Source organism: Necator americanus, chromosome V (genome assembly GCF_031761385.1).
Source record: "Necator americanus strain Aroian chromosome V, whole genome shotgun sequence".
NCBI lineage: Eukaryota > Metazoa > Nematoda > Chromadorea > Rhabditida > Ancylostomatidae > Necator > Necator americanus.
This window is the reverse complement of record NC_087375.1, coordinates 31,055,031-31,075,114: the sequence shown is the minus strand read 5'-3', so window position 1 is coordinate 31,075,114 and position 20,084 is coordinate 31,055,031. Positions and strand designations below refer to the sequence as shown.

Below are 20,084 nucleotides of genomic sequence, written 5' to 3'. Positions count from 1 at the left end.
TTTTGCGATAAATTTTCATTTCCATAATCTATTTCTTACACCGAGGCGTGTTTAGCGCAGTCGGTAAGAGATCCGCTGTGGCCACACCGTCGATGGTTCGAAACCGCTCTAGTGCCAACTAAGCCTTTCATCCCTCGAGGTAGATGAACTGGTATCAGTTCAATAGATATAAAAAGCTATATAAAAATGGCTATATAAAAAAATAAAAAATATAGCTTGATAACGTGTGTACGACTGTTTGAAACATTCTGAACTCGTGACAGATATTCACTGGTAAGAATATATTCGAGATGAAGGAAAAAAGACCAAATAAACTCGAGGTGTGCACTGATGTACCGTACCTTCCCAGGCAAAAGATAAGATATCACTAGCAGTTTTTCTTGTTGTTGATGTTCACAGCACAAAACGCGCTGCAGGTGAAGGTCACAGAAATTTGAGCAAAATTTCTGGATAGGATCCGTTTAATATTGGGCTGAGCTTTCTCGGAGTTTTCTTTTCCTAAAATCTAGCGCTTCTAGCGCTTACTGTAATTTCAATTTTCATTTTGAGCCATCCTTGAGAACGTTTTCATCTTGAAGACATTGAGTAGCTACTCTTTTTCTTTTTATAGTTTCCTCATAAGAATGAGGAAAGAAGAAACATATTTTTAGTAGTTATAGTGCTACTTTTTTCTTGGGGACCAGTTTTCGTCCACCTATATCTGGAACAAATATCGGTCTTTCGGGACATGAAAATATTAGTTATCCACGTTAGTTTTAACGTAATTATTTTTGTCAAAAGAATGAATGAGTGAATGAGCGGAGTATTTTGAAGTTGGTCGAGCTCTGCTGAATCTCTGCAGTCCTAAATCCCCTGATTACATCCACAATTACAAGGTGCTCATACGGCTCCAACTGGCATCCTCGAGTATCCTGATAAATTGTAGAAAAAAACGCAAAGGCCATAGTTTTTTCCCGAAATAAAGACAAAATAATGCGAATAAGTGCGCAAAGAGATAACATCTGGTTCCTGAAAAACTCATCAAGAAATTTCAATCTCTTGCTAAGATTGTTTATTTAATATTCTAGGATATTCATCTGTTCTAATTTACAATAAAGCACTCTTTGAAACGACGACAATGAAAATCCAGAACGTAAAAAGAGTGGAAGTTTTTCTTTGACGGGATTCCATGCCGCAGACTCATGATTGGGGATTACGGTGAACGATTTTGTAAGAAATCGAATCAACCTTCAATGAAATCATTATGGCAGTGACGGATTCTTGTCATACTTTGTTGTTTTTTGAATTTCATTCTGAAGCATTTAGTAAAAGTCGACTTTGAAACAAATTTTTGTAGAGGTCTTCTCATCCAGAGCCAGTTTCCAATTATTTTTTTTCCAAACGAAAGGTTCATGTCCTTGTTGATGTAGTATGGAAAGCACTCAGTCAAGATTTAGCAGGATTTCAAAGGTTTTGCGTTAATTTTCCGAGTCACCAAGCCATAGTAGGAACTCCGTGCACGGATCTCTTTCCTACGGAACAGACAGGCTGTTCACTCCGCAGTGCCACCTCCGCATTTTTTGTTCATAATGCATGCTGTGTGTATGTGGGTGTGTGGTGATCGGGCGTCGTTCACTATGCGCACGATGTAAGACGTTGCCGAGCGACACTACGACGTTCCGGATTCCGAGGCCGGACCGCCGAGGCTAAGATCTGCTCGTCCCTCGTTCGACCTTGTCGTGCGTGCGCTTTGTTCTGGCACCTCGCGCACCCTCGCCGGTCGTTGTCTCACCATCACGCCGTCGCCCGGCTATATCCACGGTTTTTCAACGACGCTGGAGCGTCGCCGCTCCGCCCGCAGACAGTTCATCCCACAACTCATCTTTCGCCGCTTGGTGCAACTCTTTGAAGCGATTTCCTGAAGTGTTTCTGTTGAATTCGTGAAGATTGAATATTCGCTCAGTTTCCTTCTGGAGGTTCTCCCTACCTCTCGTAATAACCCAGTCATACGTCTTTTCTGTAGCCCTCATGCTGATGACTAGACGCCCCAATTCTAATGCTCCATGAATCATGCCCGAATGGCTGAATTCCATGCTTTCAGCCATGTTTCAGCACAACGAGCCTCTGTTTTCCTTTCTGGATCCTTTCGAGTTTTATTTCCACGCTTTTATTCCATGCACCTCTCGTTTTCCTGTTGTTGCCAATATATTTACACATAAGGATCCTTTTTCCTGAACAATGACATCCTACAGTATTTTTAGAGGATGAAATATAGATTTAGAGTTAAAGAAGTTTAGAATTGGAAGTTTCGGAGTGTTTTTCCAATTCTTTCGACCAATACCAATTGACCAATCAATAATCTCATCAAATATCTATTATGGAAAGAAATTAGTCCTTGAAATACATGAAATTGCATGTGAATTCACAATTTCTCCAGAAAAAAAGAGATTTTTTGCCTATGGGTTTCTCCGAATAAAAAATTATGTCTAAATTGCTCTAATTTTCCGGTGAATAGACATAAATTACCTTCGCCATAGCCTTATGCCTAGCCACTTTGAAAATATTTCTCTTTTTACAGTATCGTAATGTCAAAGGGTCCAAAAAACCTAACTTTTCTATGATTCGCTGTTCTTCCTGTTTCTATGCTGACAGAAATTTTGAATGTGAACCATTCAATCTCTTAATTTTTAAATGAATGAATTTAAACAAATTTTTAAATATTTTCATTATAAAAATAACAATTTCTCTAGATTTTTATTACAAAGATAACAATTTCTCTAGAATTAGAAGGTTATGTAGTTGACCACCTTCTTTTAAATTGTACAAATAATAAAAATCTTTAAGCCAATATTCATCTGACAACAATTTCTAATTTCCGAACATTTTTTTCTATGGAAATTGTTCAATCGAATAAATTCATTCGATAATTATTGCAAAGCATTCTATCAGATTTTTTTCTTGATGGACTGCGGAGTTTGTCGGTTTTTTTTTCAAAAGGTTTCACACTGGATATTTGGAATTTACATAAACAGTTTAAAAAAAGATAAAATCTGGGTGAACTTCTGTTGTTTATTGGTCAGTTAAATAAATTTACACTTAAACACAAAAAACACATCATATACATTCACAAGGTGTGCACAAATTCAGCCAGGAATTTTTGCAAAAAGGCAATCTTTTGGGTTCTTTTACAAAATTGAGAAATTTTTGGTTATCGCGGTTCTTACTATCCACTTCGGCTGGACGATCTTTTCATTTAAGATTCAACTGGTTCACGGAGAAAATAAACGAGCAAACTCTTTGCTAATGATAGCCATCCTTCTTTTACGTTTACTTTTGTGTTTAAATCAGTTATTTTTCAAAAACATGTTTGAATTCTTCGAAATTTCCTTCATTGATGTGTTGACAATAGATTTATCCGCAGGTATCCTATTTTATAGTTTTGCCAAAATATGAAGTTTCCAGAAACCTGGTATATTCTCTAAGCGCTATATTTTGGGGCGCTTTAGTCTAATATGATCAAAATTAGCAGCTGTCGGTCAAATCCGCTGCCTTGTTTTACGAGCTCATCCATAAACGGGGCATTTCCGTGAATTTTTCCGGATGCGATCTCTAGAACAAATCAACCAACGACGTCTTGATGACATCTTCTTTATCGATCTATCCTATTCTTTGTGTTTAGTTTGACTATGTATTTTTGAAAATGCTTGCTTAAATTCCTTCCAATTTTCTTTGTTCTTGTATTTAATGCTCCAGGGATTTATGTTTTTATTTGAACAAGACGCGCGTCCCTCTGATGCTCTGATAATCCGCCTTCACACAAGTAAGGCTTTCAAATCACCGTCATTGTGGTCCCACAATTTTTTCGTGGAAGAGGCACGACAAATCGGAAGTTGTTTTTTAAAAAAAATCGATGGAAAAGGTTGTCAAAAAAATTGTCTAAGATCGTTAGGAAATAAATGTTGAAATAAATAAATGAAGTAAATAAATGAAATAAATGCTGGAAATTTGGAGCTACAATACAAATTTTCTACCAGTTAAAAAAATACTTCTCAGAAATGTCTTCATCTACTTCTCGAAAAAGGGAAAAAATGGTCCCTTCTTTTGCGGAGCTATTTAGATGCCATCCGTTCTGGGAAAAAGTTTCCTTAATTCTTAATTACTTACTCCTTTTGCTCTCGCAAAACTGTTAAACTTTGTAAAATTCTTATATTACTGCAGAGTGAAAATTGTGGCTCACGAGCAAGGACACATTTTTTTCGATTCATCTCGGAATTATTCCATGGAGCCTGTCACAAAGCAAGAATTAACGATGACTGCGATGACGTAGTTGATATCATCAATGGGCACGAGAATTAGCGGCCCATACATGATTATTCTATTTCGAAAGAAAAAACCGTGAATGTATTTATTACGATTTCGAAATCTAATGGATAGAATAGATTTCGCAATGACAATTAAATCAGGCTTTTGAGTTTAAGCACGTGACGGAAACATCACGCTCTTTTTCTAATTTTAAAATTTTAAGTTTTTCAAAATTTATATTCTCTTCTTTCTAGCTTTTGGGGTCACCCCATTAGTGACTGTATTACCATCTGGGAATTTCCTGTCACTCACCTTTAAATGATTGAAATGACTGTTTGTTGTAGTTTTGTGATTTTTCTGGAGCGATTCCAATTTTTCGTAGACTTAAGTGATTCCCTACATTTCCTTCCAATTCCTACATTTCAATTTGTTTTAGATAATAAAATAGTTATGTAAAAAAGAAAAAGTAACTAATAAATAAAATAGGTAAAACAATTAATAAAAACCATAATAGTATCAACCGTAGGGCTCCAGAGATCCCCAATACTCTTTGTTTATTTTATTTACTCTACTTTACTATTTACTTTATTTTTTCCTGCTTGCTCCAAGACATTCTTCGGCTTCTTTCATGCTCTTTTTTCAATATAGTGACTTAAAATTACAGTAATAATAAAATCATGTCGCGATATCAAGTAATAAATGTCAATGTAATAAATATCAAATGACTAACCACAAAAACATACAGTAATTTACCCGCTGCAACCTGTCCATCTTCTCAATTATCTGTAATATTTAAAAAAAAATCTTCTTGTCCACTTTTACATTTTTTGGATTTTGCACTCACTTTTTCTGAGAAATTCCCACCTTTTATCCAAGCGTGGTTGACAGTTTCTTACCCTCGGAATTTTCCTGTTTTCACGTGGAAACCGCCGCATTTAACTCTTTTTTTCGAAATTTTTTTCGCACATCGATCAATGAATTACAAGGAAAGATCTTATTCTTGTGTCACATCCCAAACTTTTCATGCATAGCACCAAATATTTCATGAATTTGGTATCTACAACCTTTTATTTATTTTTTTTTTTGGTTCCTACATTATGTTATTTCTCTATGGCACTGTCCATGAAAATTAGACAGCTGATGCAACGCAAATGATTTTTTTTGTTGTTGGAAATTGTCGTAATTTTTTTTTATTCCTGGCATCTCTCACAGTGTCGACAAGAATTTTCTCACGACGTGGTCAAGTTGGACCTATGCGATGTACAACTTTACGGCGACCGGTTTCTCTCGTTATATTTAGTGCTTCTCTGTGATCGAATGTTTCGAAGCACTGGACACAACGCATCAATTCTTCCAAAGACCGGCTCTACATTTAAAGCGCCTCACATGTGAGGAAAAGTTAATGTAAAATTAATTTTGATTTGTAATTTGAGGTTAGCGACAACCTGCGGAGGACTTCAGCAGAATCCCAACGGAAATTTCTATGAAATTTTTGAAAATAAGGGACTACATTTTCGAGCGAGTAAAGTTCAAACGTATCCGGAAACAATCATTGTTCGCACGGGAATCGAGAACAACAGGAGACGCTCGATTGACGGGTTTCAAAAAAAAGCCCTCGGATCGGCCTCAATTCACGCGTGGTTTCCATTCACTGATCTCGTGGGATTCGGAGCGCGACCGGCTATTCTCAATGTTTGAGACTCTCGATTTCCTCGTTTTCCTGAATGTTCTTTGAAATTTCATAGTTTCTTCAGTTTAGAATTATCCATCCTTTAACACACTATCCATCAACTATTTTTCATTTTTTCTCTTGCGAGCCAAAATAGACTCTCATCCCTCCGGAGTCAGTGAAATTGCATTCGAATCGTCTGGAAGGAGAAAAAACCTCGACTTGATGCGGTGGGTCGCCCGGACATGTCATTTATATCCCAGACATATGGGTTCGTAAACGTCAAAGGATTGCAAATTAAGGTTGAAGTTGAGCTCAAAAAAAAAACGAACTAACTCTGAGACTTTATCTTTTACTCTTAGGCACTTTATTTGATCTATACACTAACCATTAATTAAAACTCATTTAAACGCTGACCAAACTGACTTTTTTCCTCCATTGTGTTTTTGAGAAGCAATTCAATTCAAGTTTCGACTGACATCCATCCAAATTTCCCTGAGGGACACTCTGAGACTAAGATTTCGGGGGCACCAGAAATCCAGTCAGCGCTACCACTAAAATTGGATTTTTACTTTGTGTTTGCATCAGATTTCGTTTTTTTCACTGTATCACGGTGTCTATTTTGGCGCACATTTGTTGCTTCAGCATAAATAAGTAAACAATTCAGCTTTATCCTTCTTACTCTGCTGAAAAATGTTAATTTCTCGCTGTTTTTTCCCTGCTTTTTCTTTTCATCCCTGTTTTCTTTCCTCCCCGTTGTTGGTGCAGAGTTTGATTCCTTATATTCATGTTCTGATGTATTACTTCTTTGCACTTTCTTTAGTTATATTGTCCATTAAAATGATAGGCAATTTTTTAAAATATATATATATATTTTGCAACTGTTCTGAAGCCTTGTTTCGTCATTCACTATTTTTATTTGCTTCGCTTTCCTCATTTCCTCTTTTTTCCGTTATTTTCCTTTTTTCGACAAATCTTTCTGTCACCGTCATCGATTTAACAATTCCTCATTTATTGCTTTGTCAGATTATGAAACGCCTTCATTTAATATCTAAATAAAATTAATGGAAAATGTTTACTGATTACAATATGCCCATTCGTTCCTGGATTACAACCACTTGCTGGCGATTTCCATCAGACTTTTCAAAACTGATTAGAATAATCATATCACGGTTATCTTCGTGAGGATTCATCTCCAGGCCTGGCAAACACTTTGGGTGGTCCACGAAAAATTGCTGAATAAAATGAACGAGGAGGAATTGAAATTGCATGTGACTTTAACCAATGACTGATTCAGAACTCATCTTCCCAAAAAAAATTATTCAAACACTTTTCTCCAGAAATGGGAAAACGGGGTGGAGACGAAGAGGTCTCAAAGTACTTTTTTTTCGTCTCTGTTTTCAGTCTTGCAAAAAAATCCATATCTCTCCTCTTTGTTCTGTGAATTAAATAGTTTCCTGGGCTGAATATTCGTTTTTCGCAGAATCACGGATTTTATGAGGTGCTTAACTCATTCTTCTCTTTTTCTTAATCTAGATATCATTCTCGTACCATGTTTTCTTGCGGGTTTTTTTTTGTTATCTTATTTCGTTTCTTTTTTTTCTGAAATTTCTCCTTCGGTGAACTTCTGCAAACATTGCTAGAAGAACTAATTATAACCTCATACTGGTCACTTTTTCCAGATTTTAGTGGATAAGGCTGAATTGTTTACTTATTTCTTCTCATATCACATATGTACCCCAGAAATAAATATCGTAACGAAACAAGATATTTTCAAATTCAATTTTTTTTTTGTTTTTCAACTCAACGGAAACGTTTTTCGAAGATCTGGATGAAGAAGTTGTTTGGTGTGTTCACATTCACAACTTTCCGGTCATTCTTCCTGTTGAATTAAGCCCGGTGTAAGTTTTTTTTGGCATCTTCAACAAAGTGCTGCTTCTCAACGTCGTAAATCCACTATGCCCAAGGATCTCTCTGCGTTTCCATGCAAGCTCTCATTATCCGGTTATGTCGTCTAGCCAAAGCTTTTTTTGCGTTCAACTTATTTCTGTCTCTCGTATGTGTCGTCGTCGTTTACTATAATTTTATCGCTTTTTCGACACCGTATCTCGTCATCCTGCACATCTTAGGCCGCCATTTCAGTGTCCTCCTATCAACACAAATCGCCGTCAACTCCACATATCCACCCGTGTCTCCGTATCATCATCAGCAACTTAGCCGGTTTCGCAGCATATTGAGCGGACGAACCGACGGACGACAACGTACGTGGACGAGGACGAAGACGACAGCGACCACGACGACGACGACGACTACGCAGAGGCCGATCAGCAGCCAGAGAAATGGATAGCCGCTAGCGCATTTTCGCCCACGCACCCACACACAAAACTCGCCACCATCCTTCGCTCCCAGTTATCGTGACCGCAATCGATAACCGCAATCGATACGAATCGATGACACGACTATTCATTCTGCCGGCTATATTTGCTATATCGTCGCTATCACTGTGGTATATGATATGTTCAGCACCCGGATGGGAGAGTGAAGGTCAGTTCTGTGCTGGATCGTATTAGCGGTTGAATTTACCCTTAGGAGAGTCGAGTGGCGGCCAGCAGTTTCCCTACTTTGGATTATTTTCCCCTTGAAATTTTGCAAAGAGCTTGACTGAACAAAGTTGACGAATGTGATCGAATTTAAAAATTTGATGATATCATAGTGGATGTTCTTAAAAACCAGTGTATGACTATTTTTCTATTTCGGTTTTTTCGGTTCCAATTCAACGACCGTGTAGCTGATTAGAGGGGATAATTTTTGTCCGAATCATTGGAGTTCTTCAGGATCATAGGCGAAGTGGGAACATTTCCTTCTAGTTGCAAAATTGCGGAAGCATGTCGCCTAGTTTCCTCAAAAAAATTTTCTTATTGAGGAATCCGTACGCCAGGAATCTATCAGAACGAATTATTTTAGTTGGAACAGAAAAAAAGATCAGTGGTCTTGTATTGAAGCTTTTTTGTGCTTTAGAAAAACAAGCCTCGATTTTTTTTCTCTCATTTCTCCAAATTATTTTGTAAACGTTTATTGGATTTCGAATTTTTTCTTTGGAGGAATTTGAAACGTAGAGGTGACGCATAGATTACATCCCGATTGGTTTTTAAGTTAATTAAAAGCAGTTAATCACTTGAAATCAATCAATTAAATCCTAATTAATGAGTTATTACTCCTAAGAGAGGAGCATTTACCAGGAATGCTTATTTTATGATGATGTTTCACTTTTCAAAGTAGGTTTTTTTTTTAAAAGAAGTACTGCGGGCTTTTGAATGTGTGTCTGGGACATTAATTCTAGAATTAGGAAGAATTGTAAATCAAAATTTGTGTTTCAGTCATTGATTGGCTTCAAATTCTCAAAGTAAACCCACATTGGTGTTATCGAAATCATACAAAACAACTGAAGGTCAACAAAAAGTGAACCCCGCCCACCACCTTAAATTTCCTAATGCACCTTATACATAGATGCTAATCTTTCAGCCGCATTTGAGCTCCCGAAGCAATTCGACAATTTTACGGCGTTAGCGGATCGGTTTCGACATTACAAGGATGAACATTTCACCTATATTACTACGGTATTCATATGTACCTACTTGTACAAGCAGACTTTCGCTATCCCAGGATCTTTCTTCTTAGTGAGTGATTCTTGTGGCCCTACTGGTTATTTACATCGTTTTATTCTAAAAGTGAAGATTTTATGAGAAGAATTTTTTCTAATTAATAATTAATTTAAATCTGACCTCATATTTTATATCTCAGACTTTTTTCTTGTATCTGCTTAGAATAGTTTTGATCCTTCTTTCTCTACCTTTTAACATTTGCCTCATTCCATGAGAATTCATGGTTAATTTTCAATTTTTATCAATTGTTATCAATTTTTCATTTGGTTTCAAACAGGAGTTTGAGCCTGTTGATCCCTTTGTTTCCGATATCCATGAAAACTGAGAAAAGCAATCAATCCAAGATGCCCAGCCGAACCACCTTAATATTAACTGCATCGCTTCAAAAACGTATGTAAGAAATCCAAAAAAGATCGGATGAAAATTTTTTGCACATTTTCCAAAGCATCTTTGTTCTTCTTAACTTCAGTAAACACTTTTCTTTATACAGGATAGAAAAGTTCACAGAGTAATGGGACCTCACAACCCTTCTAGAATTTTCTTTGGGAATAAGCAAGTTCTAATCACTATCACAAGTTTATGGCTAATTAATTTGGGAATATTTATTCATTATTAAAAGTATTTTCATTCTTGATATTTCGAAATTGCTCTGCAACAACAGTTTAGTGCAGTAATTTGGATTTGTATTCGTGTTTATCTGATTCTTGGAAAATTTTCACAAAGTTCCATCCTACTGAACGGTAAATCACTTTCTTTTGAATTTTTAATTTTTACATGGATGAATTTGAATCCTACACTGTAACTCCACCTAATTTTCGTTCCCATGATTACTTATTAAAACACACTTGCGAAAATCCCCTGTCATGTTTTCTTATTTCGGTTGGATTTTGTTCATCCAAATGAAAATTTCGAAATGAAAATTACATGAAAAAAGCCTGATTTAAACATGACACACTTTTCACGAATGAATTTTGTAACATTCTTTTTGAAACTAATAGCTAAAATATATTTTATTCGATCTCTCTAATGTAACACTTTAAAACTTTGTTTTACTTTTATTTTATTTATTTATTTATTTATATTTTTTTATCATTATTTGTTATTTATTACCTTATTTATTTCCCGAATTTTATTTTATATTTATTTTCTGTTTGAACAAAACCATTCTATCGATGGAATTTTCCGAAAGGTTTCCTGATTATTTTTTTCTTCGATTTAGTTGTAATCGAGAAAAATTGTTCTAAATAAATTTGAATTCTTTTCGATGATCGTTTCTAGAAAATAAGTCTACACATATTTTACCGATATAAAAGAAATTATTCAAGGGAAAATTTAATTTAACAAAAAAAGTATAATCTCTAGAATATCACTTGGATTTTAAAGGGCACGATATCAGGACGTTCTGTCCGACTGGTAGCGCTCTTCAGCCACTATCGGTTGTGCTTACGACTGTTTATTGGCGTTTTCGTGCTAGTTGAAGCCGTATTTGTATCGTTTATAGCCATAGACGTCCAGTAGTGGACGTGTGCAGGTTTCGCTCGCATCGTTCGCGCCCAACAGCACAGCATACCACGACGGTGACGCGGAGAAATTCAAGTTTGGGCGCTACACGAACAAGCGACGCGAAAGATATCCAAACAGCTAAAAGCAATGGCGTGACATCGCGTGATTATCACCACCTTCAGTGGACTTTCATCGGTCATTTCCGGAAACGGAGGAACGACGGGGAAAACGTGCAGAAATTTGAAGAAAACGAAGATAAAATGCTTCCAAGGCGATTTCTTGAGGTTTGATGTTGAGAAACGTGTACCGAGCCTACAAGGTGATTTTCGAAAGCTAACCGATGTGTCAAGTCAGTGTTTTTTTTTTGCTTCCAAACAAGTCAGATAACAATCCATCGAACCCGAAAAAAATGAAAGTTTCGGTCGACTATGGGGCAATTTTGATCCAACAGCAATCGCAGCCGAATTCCTTAACAACTGCATTACACCAGGCCTTTACCAAAACAAAAATAAAGAATAACGTGCACAGCGTTGATCAACAGCTATAGGGGTCCACCTACGTGCTTGATTTAAGCTTAGACTTCGTTTGAGGTTTGTGAACGGACGTGCAACCTTACAATGACTTGCGAGGACTAGCCGATGCATCAAGTCACTGCTATTTCCCCCACTTCCTCTTCCATAAGTCAGGTACCAATTTACCGACCATTAGAGGATCAAAGGCTTTGTTGGCGCTAGGGCGGATTCAAACCAACGATCGATCGTGGAGTCATAACCTTTTCTCTTACCAACTGCACCCCCCACCACTGAAAGCTTTACCATCCAAAAGTAGATAGTGATAATGAAAGAAATCGATATTCTGCGGAAACATGCAGATTTTATAATTCTTTATTGAATTCGAATCCTCTTCAGCATCTCTCGGCTCACCACCACGACTATTTTCAGTTAATTACCACTTTGCTAGCGGTTCCTACTCCGTATTTCTTGCAGGTTTCCGGCAGAAATTCAGAATCATCACCTTTAAAATCTCTCTGGAAGAACACCTTCCCATAGCGGAAATTCACAGCTCGATTTCTTCTTTTCAACTTTGTCTACTTCTTAATTATTTACCTTCAAAATCAATTATTATTGTGAACGATAAAGTAAACTCGAAGTTTCTTCCGTATGGCTGAGACATTCGAAGATTGGAATCTAATTTTTGAGATCCTGAAAAATGTCTGATCACTTGAATTTATTAAGCTTATTTATTATTTATTAAGCTATTCGGGTTCGATTATTCGAATAGTGAGAGTTTCTTAAATGCGGATATTTTGGCTTAATATCAGTTAATTTCCAATATTTATTCGTATTCAAATACCTTTTCCACATAGGCTTTTCCCGGAATGTTGGGTTTGAACGTTCGAACACATTCGATTGTTCTCACAGGTCAGAACTCAATTTTATCTGAATGAATGGGTTCTCTTGTGCATTCAGCGATTCATACACATTTTTTAAGTCAATTTCAGTCAATTTTGCCCGAATTTTTGTCAGAACAGTGATATTCTTTCAATAATATGTTCCAAAGGGCTACGTTCACTTCCACAGACTGTATTTTTCTCATGTTCTCTGATTGGTTGATGGTTTTGTTTTTGTAACTGTAAGCTCATAGTATAGAACTCGTCCTAGTCTATTTGTCCAGGCATTTATCCGGACTAGTTCGCTTAAAGAATGTTTACTGTACAAGATTGACAGTTACTACGTCAAAGGTTTGCCTCGCTGAAAGTTTCCCGTTGAAGAATGGCCTCAATCCTCTTTCTCTCTCTCTCTCACTCTGTTCGAGGCTCTGGGGATTAACTCTTAAGGCCTTGCCCGAAAAATTCGATGAAAACAATTCATGCAGTTTTTATTCAATTTTTTTTTTATTGCGAGAATGTGGTGGAAACAAAATCACACCTCGATTTGCTAGCTCATTCGGAAGATTTTATGCGAATGACGCTGTTCGGATGTCAACAGACAGAGCATTCCTTTCGGCCTTGACGATAGAATGTGGAACCGATAAACTCGTCCAGAAATTGTTTAGTGTGAGGTTTCAAGAGTTTTTATACATCGAATTATCTACAGTTTTTCGGACTCATTTTTCGCCTTCGCAAAAATCGTTGAAAAATATTTTATGTTATTCTATGTTTAGAGATGTTAATTTTGGTTATTTCGTTATTAACTGCACTTTTATGTCATGAATTTTTTGAGATTTCTTGTTTTAATTTTAGGAAATCTATAGGTATCTACGGGAATGGCGCCATTATCCTTCTAATTTCTATCCCCATCTTTTTTTCTAGAACACTGAACTTTCTGCATCCCATGTTCCACTCTTTTTTTTGGATCTACTATATATTTTTACATTCAACGGTGGAACAAACTTCATCTTTAGGCAGAAAAAAATGCGAGGGAGAAGGAACTCCTGTTTACTTTCAAAAAAAGTATCCCTCTCTTTGTGGAGCATTCGGAAACAGGAAGCGAACTTGTTGAACCAAAAACCCGAAGCTGTCCACTACGACAAAATTCGTCCGAACGACCTCAGTACAACCCGTTCTCAGCGTGAACTAACGTAGCTCCCCTGAAGCGCCGTAATCAGCCGGAGATAACGCTTGCAACACGTTTATTGCGCATAGCAGCAGCGAAAAACAGATACTTTCGATGATTACGATTCATATGTTGCATTCACCAAGGAATGTGACATGGATTCGCCCATGGATTGCTGGTTTAAGCGTTCATGGTTGGAAAAAACGCGCCACCCGTCGATGATGTCCGAGATGATGCAATCGTAGCTAAGCCAAGCCACCAGCAAGGAAAACCGGCCCATTGTCCCGGGCGGAAACATGACCAGAAGTGGTGATAATGTGCTTAGTTAACAGCGAATAAACCAGCTTCGGTACTTCCGCAAGATTTTCAAGGATATTGAAGCATTCACACACCCACAGTTCCAAAAAAGTGGTCTGACTTCGCAATCGAACGCTTTTATTGCCATTACGAATTGATTTTTTAACGTTCATACATAAGAGACATCGAAAAAAATCCTTAAAATATTCATTTCATGTTATTCAGGGTGTCTCAATACCTTTTATACAGTTTTTTTTTTAGCTTTGGCTGTGGGTTGTACTGTATTTTACAGTTTCTCTTCCGTGGATAGTAGTAAACAAGGATAACAAACTACTCTAGTAACACATATACTTATTTATAAGAATATTATATTGCATTACTACATTACTGCGCTATTATACTATATTATTTATTCATTATTGTTGTTATTACTATTATTGCCGTATTACTAGAGAGGCTAAGGAACAAATGCCAAGCGTTGACAGTTCGAGTAAATTCATTGCTGCGGTAGCACCGCAAAGATAGACGCCTTTCAGTCAAGGTGAACAAACTCGACACGGGTCTTAAACGAACTAATTTAGGGAGAGTAGAACTTCATAATATGTAGTTCACTGACCAACGTCATCCGCAAACGCTTGTCCCTATATTTTTCCTTTTTTTGTCATCATTATTTTCTAGGAAATTTTATCGAAATATTTGTATCCCACAAAAAAAGTTACAAAGTTTGACGAGACGATTCTCCTATTTCAGAATGTAATTGCTGGTGCTGTATACGATTTTTGGTGCGGTTTCATTCTTTGTTGTGTGCTGACAACAGGTAAAAAATATTATTTATTTTGAGAATTTTCCGCGCAATTCTATAATGAATTGACTTGTAATTTTTTATAGTACAAGCAAAAATCACACTTTTAATAAGCTGGAATATTCTCTGTAGTTTTCAAAAAAAGTTCATTGAGAAAAATATAGATTTACCCTGAATTTCAGGCGGGTCAACGCTGTGCTATCTATTCTCTGAACAATTCGGACGTGAATATGTTATGTATTATTTTGGGCAAAAGCTCACTTATTTGCAGCAGAAGGTATGTTTATAGTCTACGGCGTAGCCGAGCGATGAATACTGGAAAAGTGTGCCCAATTGCTCCGCCAAGCTCCGCCCCCAACTCTAATAGTAAATGATGACATGATCAAGAATCCATTTCTATAATTTATCCATACTTCAATTACTACTTTTATCGTTATCGCACTAATAACCTTAGCGATGGGGTGATGGTCTCTCCGAATTTTACAGAATTTAGTAACGGAATTAATTCTAAGTGGCGCATTAACTGAAGTAAAAAAAATCCATCATTGGTAGAAGCAATTGATACTCAAATAGAAGTGAGGAATAAAAAATTACTAGAATTAAAAAAATTCTGAGTCTCTTTTAGATTTTCGCTTATAAGCGTTCTACATTATCGAAATCTATCTCATTTCGCAAGTTGTCGCCTACAGTACTTTTACTACGGGGTTACTGATTACACCATAATGCTGAAGATACGTATCGATCGGCGAATTGCTCTTGGATGGCGGTTCCTCGTGCAGATCCAGCTAGCGTAGATCTACTCTCGTTGGGATTGTTTTGTGGATGTTCAATTTGTTCGTAGCTTCCCACTCCATTCCCTCCTCCCAAAAAAAGGAGAAGAAAAAGAGGAAAAGAAAAAAAAAGATACTTTCTCAATTTTAGTTGATACTCCACCGATTTGATTTCAGATAGACGACAATTCGAACCGGTTAATGCCGTTCCTTCTATTCGCTCGAATTTTCCCAATCTCACCTTCATGGCTACTGAACATAGTCGCCCCATTCCTCAACATACCGTTGAGGATATTCGTCATATCAGCTTTTGTAGGTCAGTTCTTTCACCACTTCAGGGTTCAGGAATTTCTCGCCACGATCATCCTATTATTATTACGCGCTCCTCAAAGTCCTGCGGCCGAAAGTGGCGACTTCCGGATACTGGTCCGATTGTTGCGAGGGGCTTTGTTACATTGACCTTAATCTATTTATGTCGCTCGTTTTTCATACGGCAATTCGGCGGAAATTTCTTTTCCTATGATGGAAGTCGTTTGCGGAAGTGTGGCGAGCAGTCGGCGATCGTATATTCTCGCTGTGACGGATTCCGCCTTAATTCCCTTGGATTCATAGGTTCATACAGGATCGTGGGAAGAAACCACACTTTACGCACTCCATCTTCCGCTTCGCGAATCTTTTCTGAGTGAAATCAGTGGCAAACGATGCTCATAATCAGAAAACTAGCGACCAACGGATATTTATAACTCTATTTTTAGATGACGGATATTTTTACTTAATAAATATTACTTAACAATTGCTTAATGCGACGTGAGCTCGAATAAGAGGCGGGATTTTGGTCTCTCTATTGGTTGGAAGTGATCTCAAAAAAAAAGAAAAAACAAAAATGTTTACTTTGATTGCAAAGATCCAATCATTTCGGTGAATATGACCTCCTTTTCTGGTATTCCATACCATACACATATTTTTGGTACTAGAGTCGGCGCCAAAAATGTCCAACCGGGCTGACGCGACGCATCCGCAGCGCAGGCGGATTTGCTGAAATCCTTAATTTCTGCATATCTATGCAAAAGATATGAGCGATATGAGCTAGATCTACTATAAATATTCGTCTTCCTCACGAGTAAGCAAGTTACAATACGGATGGACCTAACTATAATTATATTTATGCTAATTTCAAGAAAAAAAACCAAAATTTTAAACAGGATGAGAAGATCTGTCCAACTCCAAAGCTCACAAAAGGGAAATATAATCAATTTTCAGGATTAGCTCCGTACAATTTTATATGCGTGCAAGCAGGATATATACTGTCAGAACTACGATCATGGGATGACATTTTTAGGTTTGTTACTTTCGAGAAATTATTGATTGAGATTCTGGTGAATATTTAAGATTCTCAAGGAAAAAAATGGCAAACTATTCTTTGTAAGCAATTGGTTTCCTGCCGAATAGATACTATGTTAGTTGTACTATAATAGTTAAGGCTGGTATTTTTTTTTGTTAAATCAATTAAGTTGCTAACAACCAGTAATAAGCAGTGATCCTCGAGATCGTTGTACTCTATGGAGAAGAAGTTCTGTGCACTCTACTAGCAATTTTACAGCAATTTTACACAAATCCTAGAAAAAAAAGAGAGGAAAAGAATGCTAGTGTCATTTTATCGTTAGATGTAGCGAGTCCAGTGACTATGTAGTTATTGATTGACAAGTAAATGCTTTAACAAAGTAGTCCTGAACCGTTAATCAATCTACAAAGATACGTGGTTCAACTATTTCTCAAATATATTGACTATTTTACTTCACTTTACAGACATTGATTTAAAGGCATCACTCCACGAATCTGAGGTGGTACGGATTTCAGGTGGAGTATTCGTATACGGCGCAGTAGATTATGGGGAGGAGAGTGATTCCGTCCATTTCTTGCTAATTGCCGTAAAAAACGGACCGAAAGATACAGCTTCGGGCGTTCCGGCGCGCTATTTTCTACAAGGAGTTCGACTGGAGCGCGCCAGTTTTGTGCGGCGCCGCATCTCCCGGACCGTTTTTTACGGCAATTAGGAAGAAGTGGACGGAATCATCCCCCTCTCCATAATATACTATCCCGTATACGAATACTCCACCTGAAATCCGTACCACCTCAGATTGGTGGGATGATGCCTTTAAATAAGAACTTGGGAAAAATCGCAACTCATCTGCAATAAAACTGAAGTACAGTGCTTACGTATCACGAAATCTGGCGTATTTCAGAAGAAAAACAAAGTCATGTATTATATTTTCGTTTCAGTACGTCAACTATGATGAAACTGTTCTCCATAGCTTTATTACCGCTTGCTTACGCAATTTACGTTCGGCCAGGAGCACAGAAACACCAGGTATTTTTTTTAAGCCAGCATGGTTTCCGAAAATAATTTCGTTTTTTTTTAACACTGTCAGAAAAAAAACGTCAAACATCAGTAGAACAAAGCCACGGAAAAATTACATTGGATTTTTTTGTTGTTTATTGATTTACAGGAGTGCTATAAAAAAGGAAAAGAGAAACCGAAGGCAAGGACAGAGATAATTGTCCAGAAGTTTAAGACTATGCTTGTCCGTAATTTTCTGTTATTGCTTGGACGAAGGTGTTACATTTTCGACTGGCAAAGAAAATAAGTGAATTCCTGCGGATGCGTCGCGGCGATTCGAGCAGACATAAATCCCACCGACTATAGCCGACAAATCAATGATGTGCAACTCAACTCATAAGTCAGTCAATAATGAAGAGGTGAAAAACGCGTGGATGACAAAGCATTAGGAGAGCTCGGCTTGCCATTTTAATGGAAGAACAAATATTTTTGCGCTATTCTTGCTGAAATTCCATTCTTTGTGACTGAGCAAACGATTAAGTAATGATCAGAATTTTTTCATGATCATCGTGTGGATTCAGATCGTACATGAAAATTTGAATTTGCTGATATTTGCTACTAAAAGGGTGAAAGTTGAAAAACGTCCCGTACATTGGAGTTCTTCATCTCTAACTGAAATCGAGATTTTAGACGCCTTTAAGATAGTAAATACTTATTTAAACATATAGAACAGTAGTGATATGATAAATGATAAATTTTTCGTTTTCAGTTAATAGCAAGCGTGCCGGAACCGGAACCGCATAAGATGGAGATCGTTTAGTGGCGGCTCTTGTTAGGGCACGATTTGATCTACCGTATCCGGTGCCAAGATAACGCCTTGTATAACTACTGTACCATATCACTTTGATGTTCTAAATATTACTTTTTTTGTTACTTACTCTTTTTTTCGAAACTTAATTTTACATATAGGTATAGGCGCATCCTATAGGACGTTATATAGGAATTCACTTAACAATCCCAGTGTGTTCTTCTTGGTGCTCATTACAAGTGAAACTGTGTCTCAGCCTTCTACAATTCACTTATATATAGATAATATAGATTTTGTTATATTATAATTGCTATTGTGTATTATGCATGTTGATAACATCCCTAAAAAAATTAAAAAAGATATAAATGTTGTTTTTATTTCGTTTATTGTTCACGTAGCTAGAATATGTGGTCACGGCAGATACGTGCTATTTGTACGTCGTTGTAAAAAGCAAACAGCGAGATTTTGTATTTGTATTCCATGAAATAGGAAAAAAATTGACCTCGAGTAAAATTAAAGACAGTGTTTCAGGAAATTTTCGATATTTGGATCTCTCTTGGACAATATTCAGGATGTAGATTAGGAAAATGAGCGCGGCTACGCTCAATTTCTCTTAATCATCCCGAAAAACGGCGTGGGAAACGACATGAGTTCCTACGAGGTACGGTAGAAGGCGCTGCTCTTGTTTGCTTCAGCAGCATGTCCAATGTTTTTACCTGAATAGACAGCTACTGAGACGCAATTGATTTCTGACCGCACGCTTGTTGATGAGGCGCGTGCGTTACGCGTACTAATGAACTTCGTAGGAATTAAAACCATTTCCCACGTCATTTTTCAGGATGTATAGAGGAATTGAGAGTGGCTTCACGCATACTCTTGATCTACATCTCAAACTACACATATTAACCACGAGAGATACAAACATTGGGATTTTTTTTGATGCGGTGGCTTTCAATTTTTTTTAGTATTTACGAGAGCCATTCTATTACGTACCACAACAGAAATAAAAGATAATATCTCATCTGCTTCTACAGTGCCCATGAACCATTCGTTGGTCTGATGTCGAAATCTCTGGTGGTCCTATATGGAAGCAGAAAGGAGAGTAGTATAGTCTTTAAGAGGTTTGCTCTTTGTTTATTCATTCAAAATAGAATTTCACAAGCTATAGCCACAGACAGCCTTAATATTCTCTTCTGGTGCAAGGTAACCACGAATAAATCGACACGATGAAAAAGGGAAATATAATATAATATAAAATATAATATAATAAATAAAAAATGAAAACGCACTTGTAGCGGAGTACTAGGAAATTGACGATGTTGAAATCTTTAGGTCTTTGGTTCATGACCTTACCTAATAACCCTCGATTGCACATAATGATCCAGAAATGGGTGTCTGA

General features: G+C 37.1%; 2 protein-coding genes across 2 annotated transcripts; one reads left to right on the top strand and one right to left on the bottom strand.

Moving 5' to 3' along the window:
- Positions 1–1,805: 1,805 nt before the first annotated feature.
- On the bottom strand, positions 1,806–2,084 carry RB195_015746 (uncharacterized protein; the record flags this gene model as incomplete). The annotated part of the gene is made up of 2 exons (XM_064206605.1): positions 1,806–1,897; positions 1,967–2,084. 2 exons carry the CDS (start codon positions 2,082–2,084, stop codon positions 1,806–1,808), a joined length of 210 nt encoding a protein of 69 aa, XP_064062486.1.
- A 6,316-nt stretch (positions 2,085–8,400) lies between these two features.
- RB195_015745 (uncharacterized protein) lies at positions 8,401–18,697 on the top strand (the record flags this gene model as incomplete). The annotated part of the gene is made up of 8 exons (XM_064206604.1): positions 8,401–8,494; positions 9,473–9,627; positions 14,718–14,784; positions 14,952–15,046; positions 15,717–15,855; positions 16,800–16,878; positions 17,820–17,907; positions 18,647–18,697. The coding sequence occupies 8 exons, from the start codon at positions 8,401–8,403 to the stop codon at positions 18,695–18,697; spliced, it is 768 nt and encodes a 255-aa protein (XP_064062485.1).
- Positions 18,698–20,084: the final 1,387 nt, after the last annotated feature.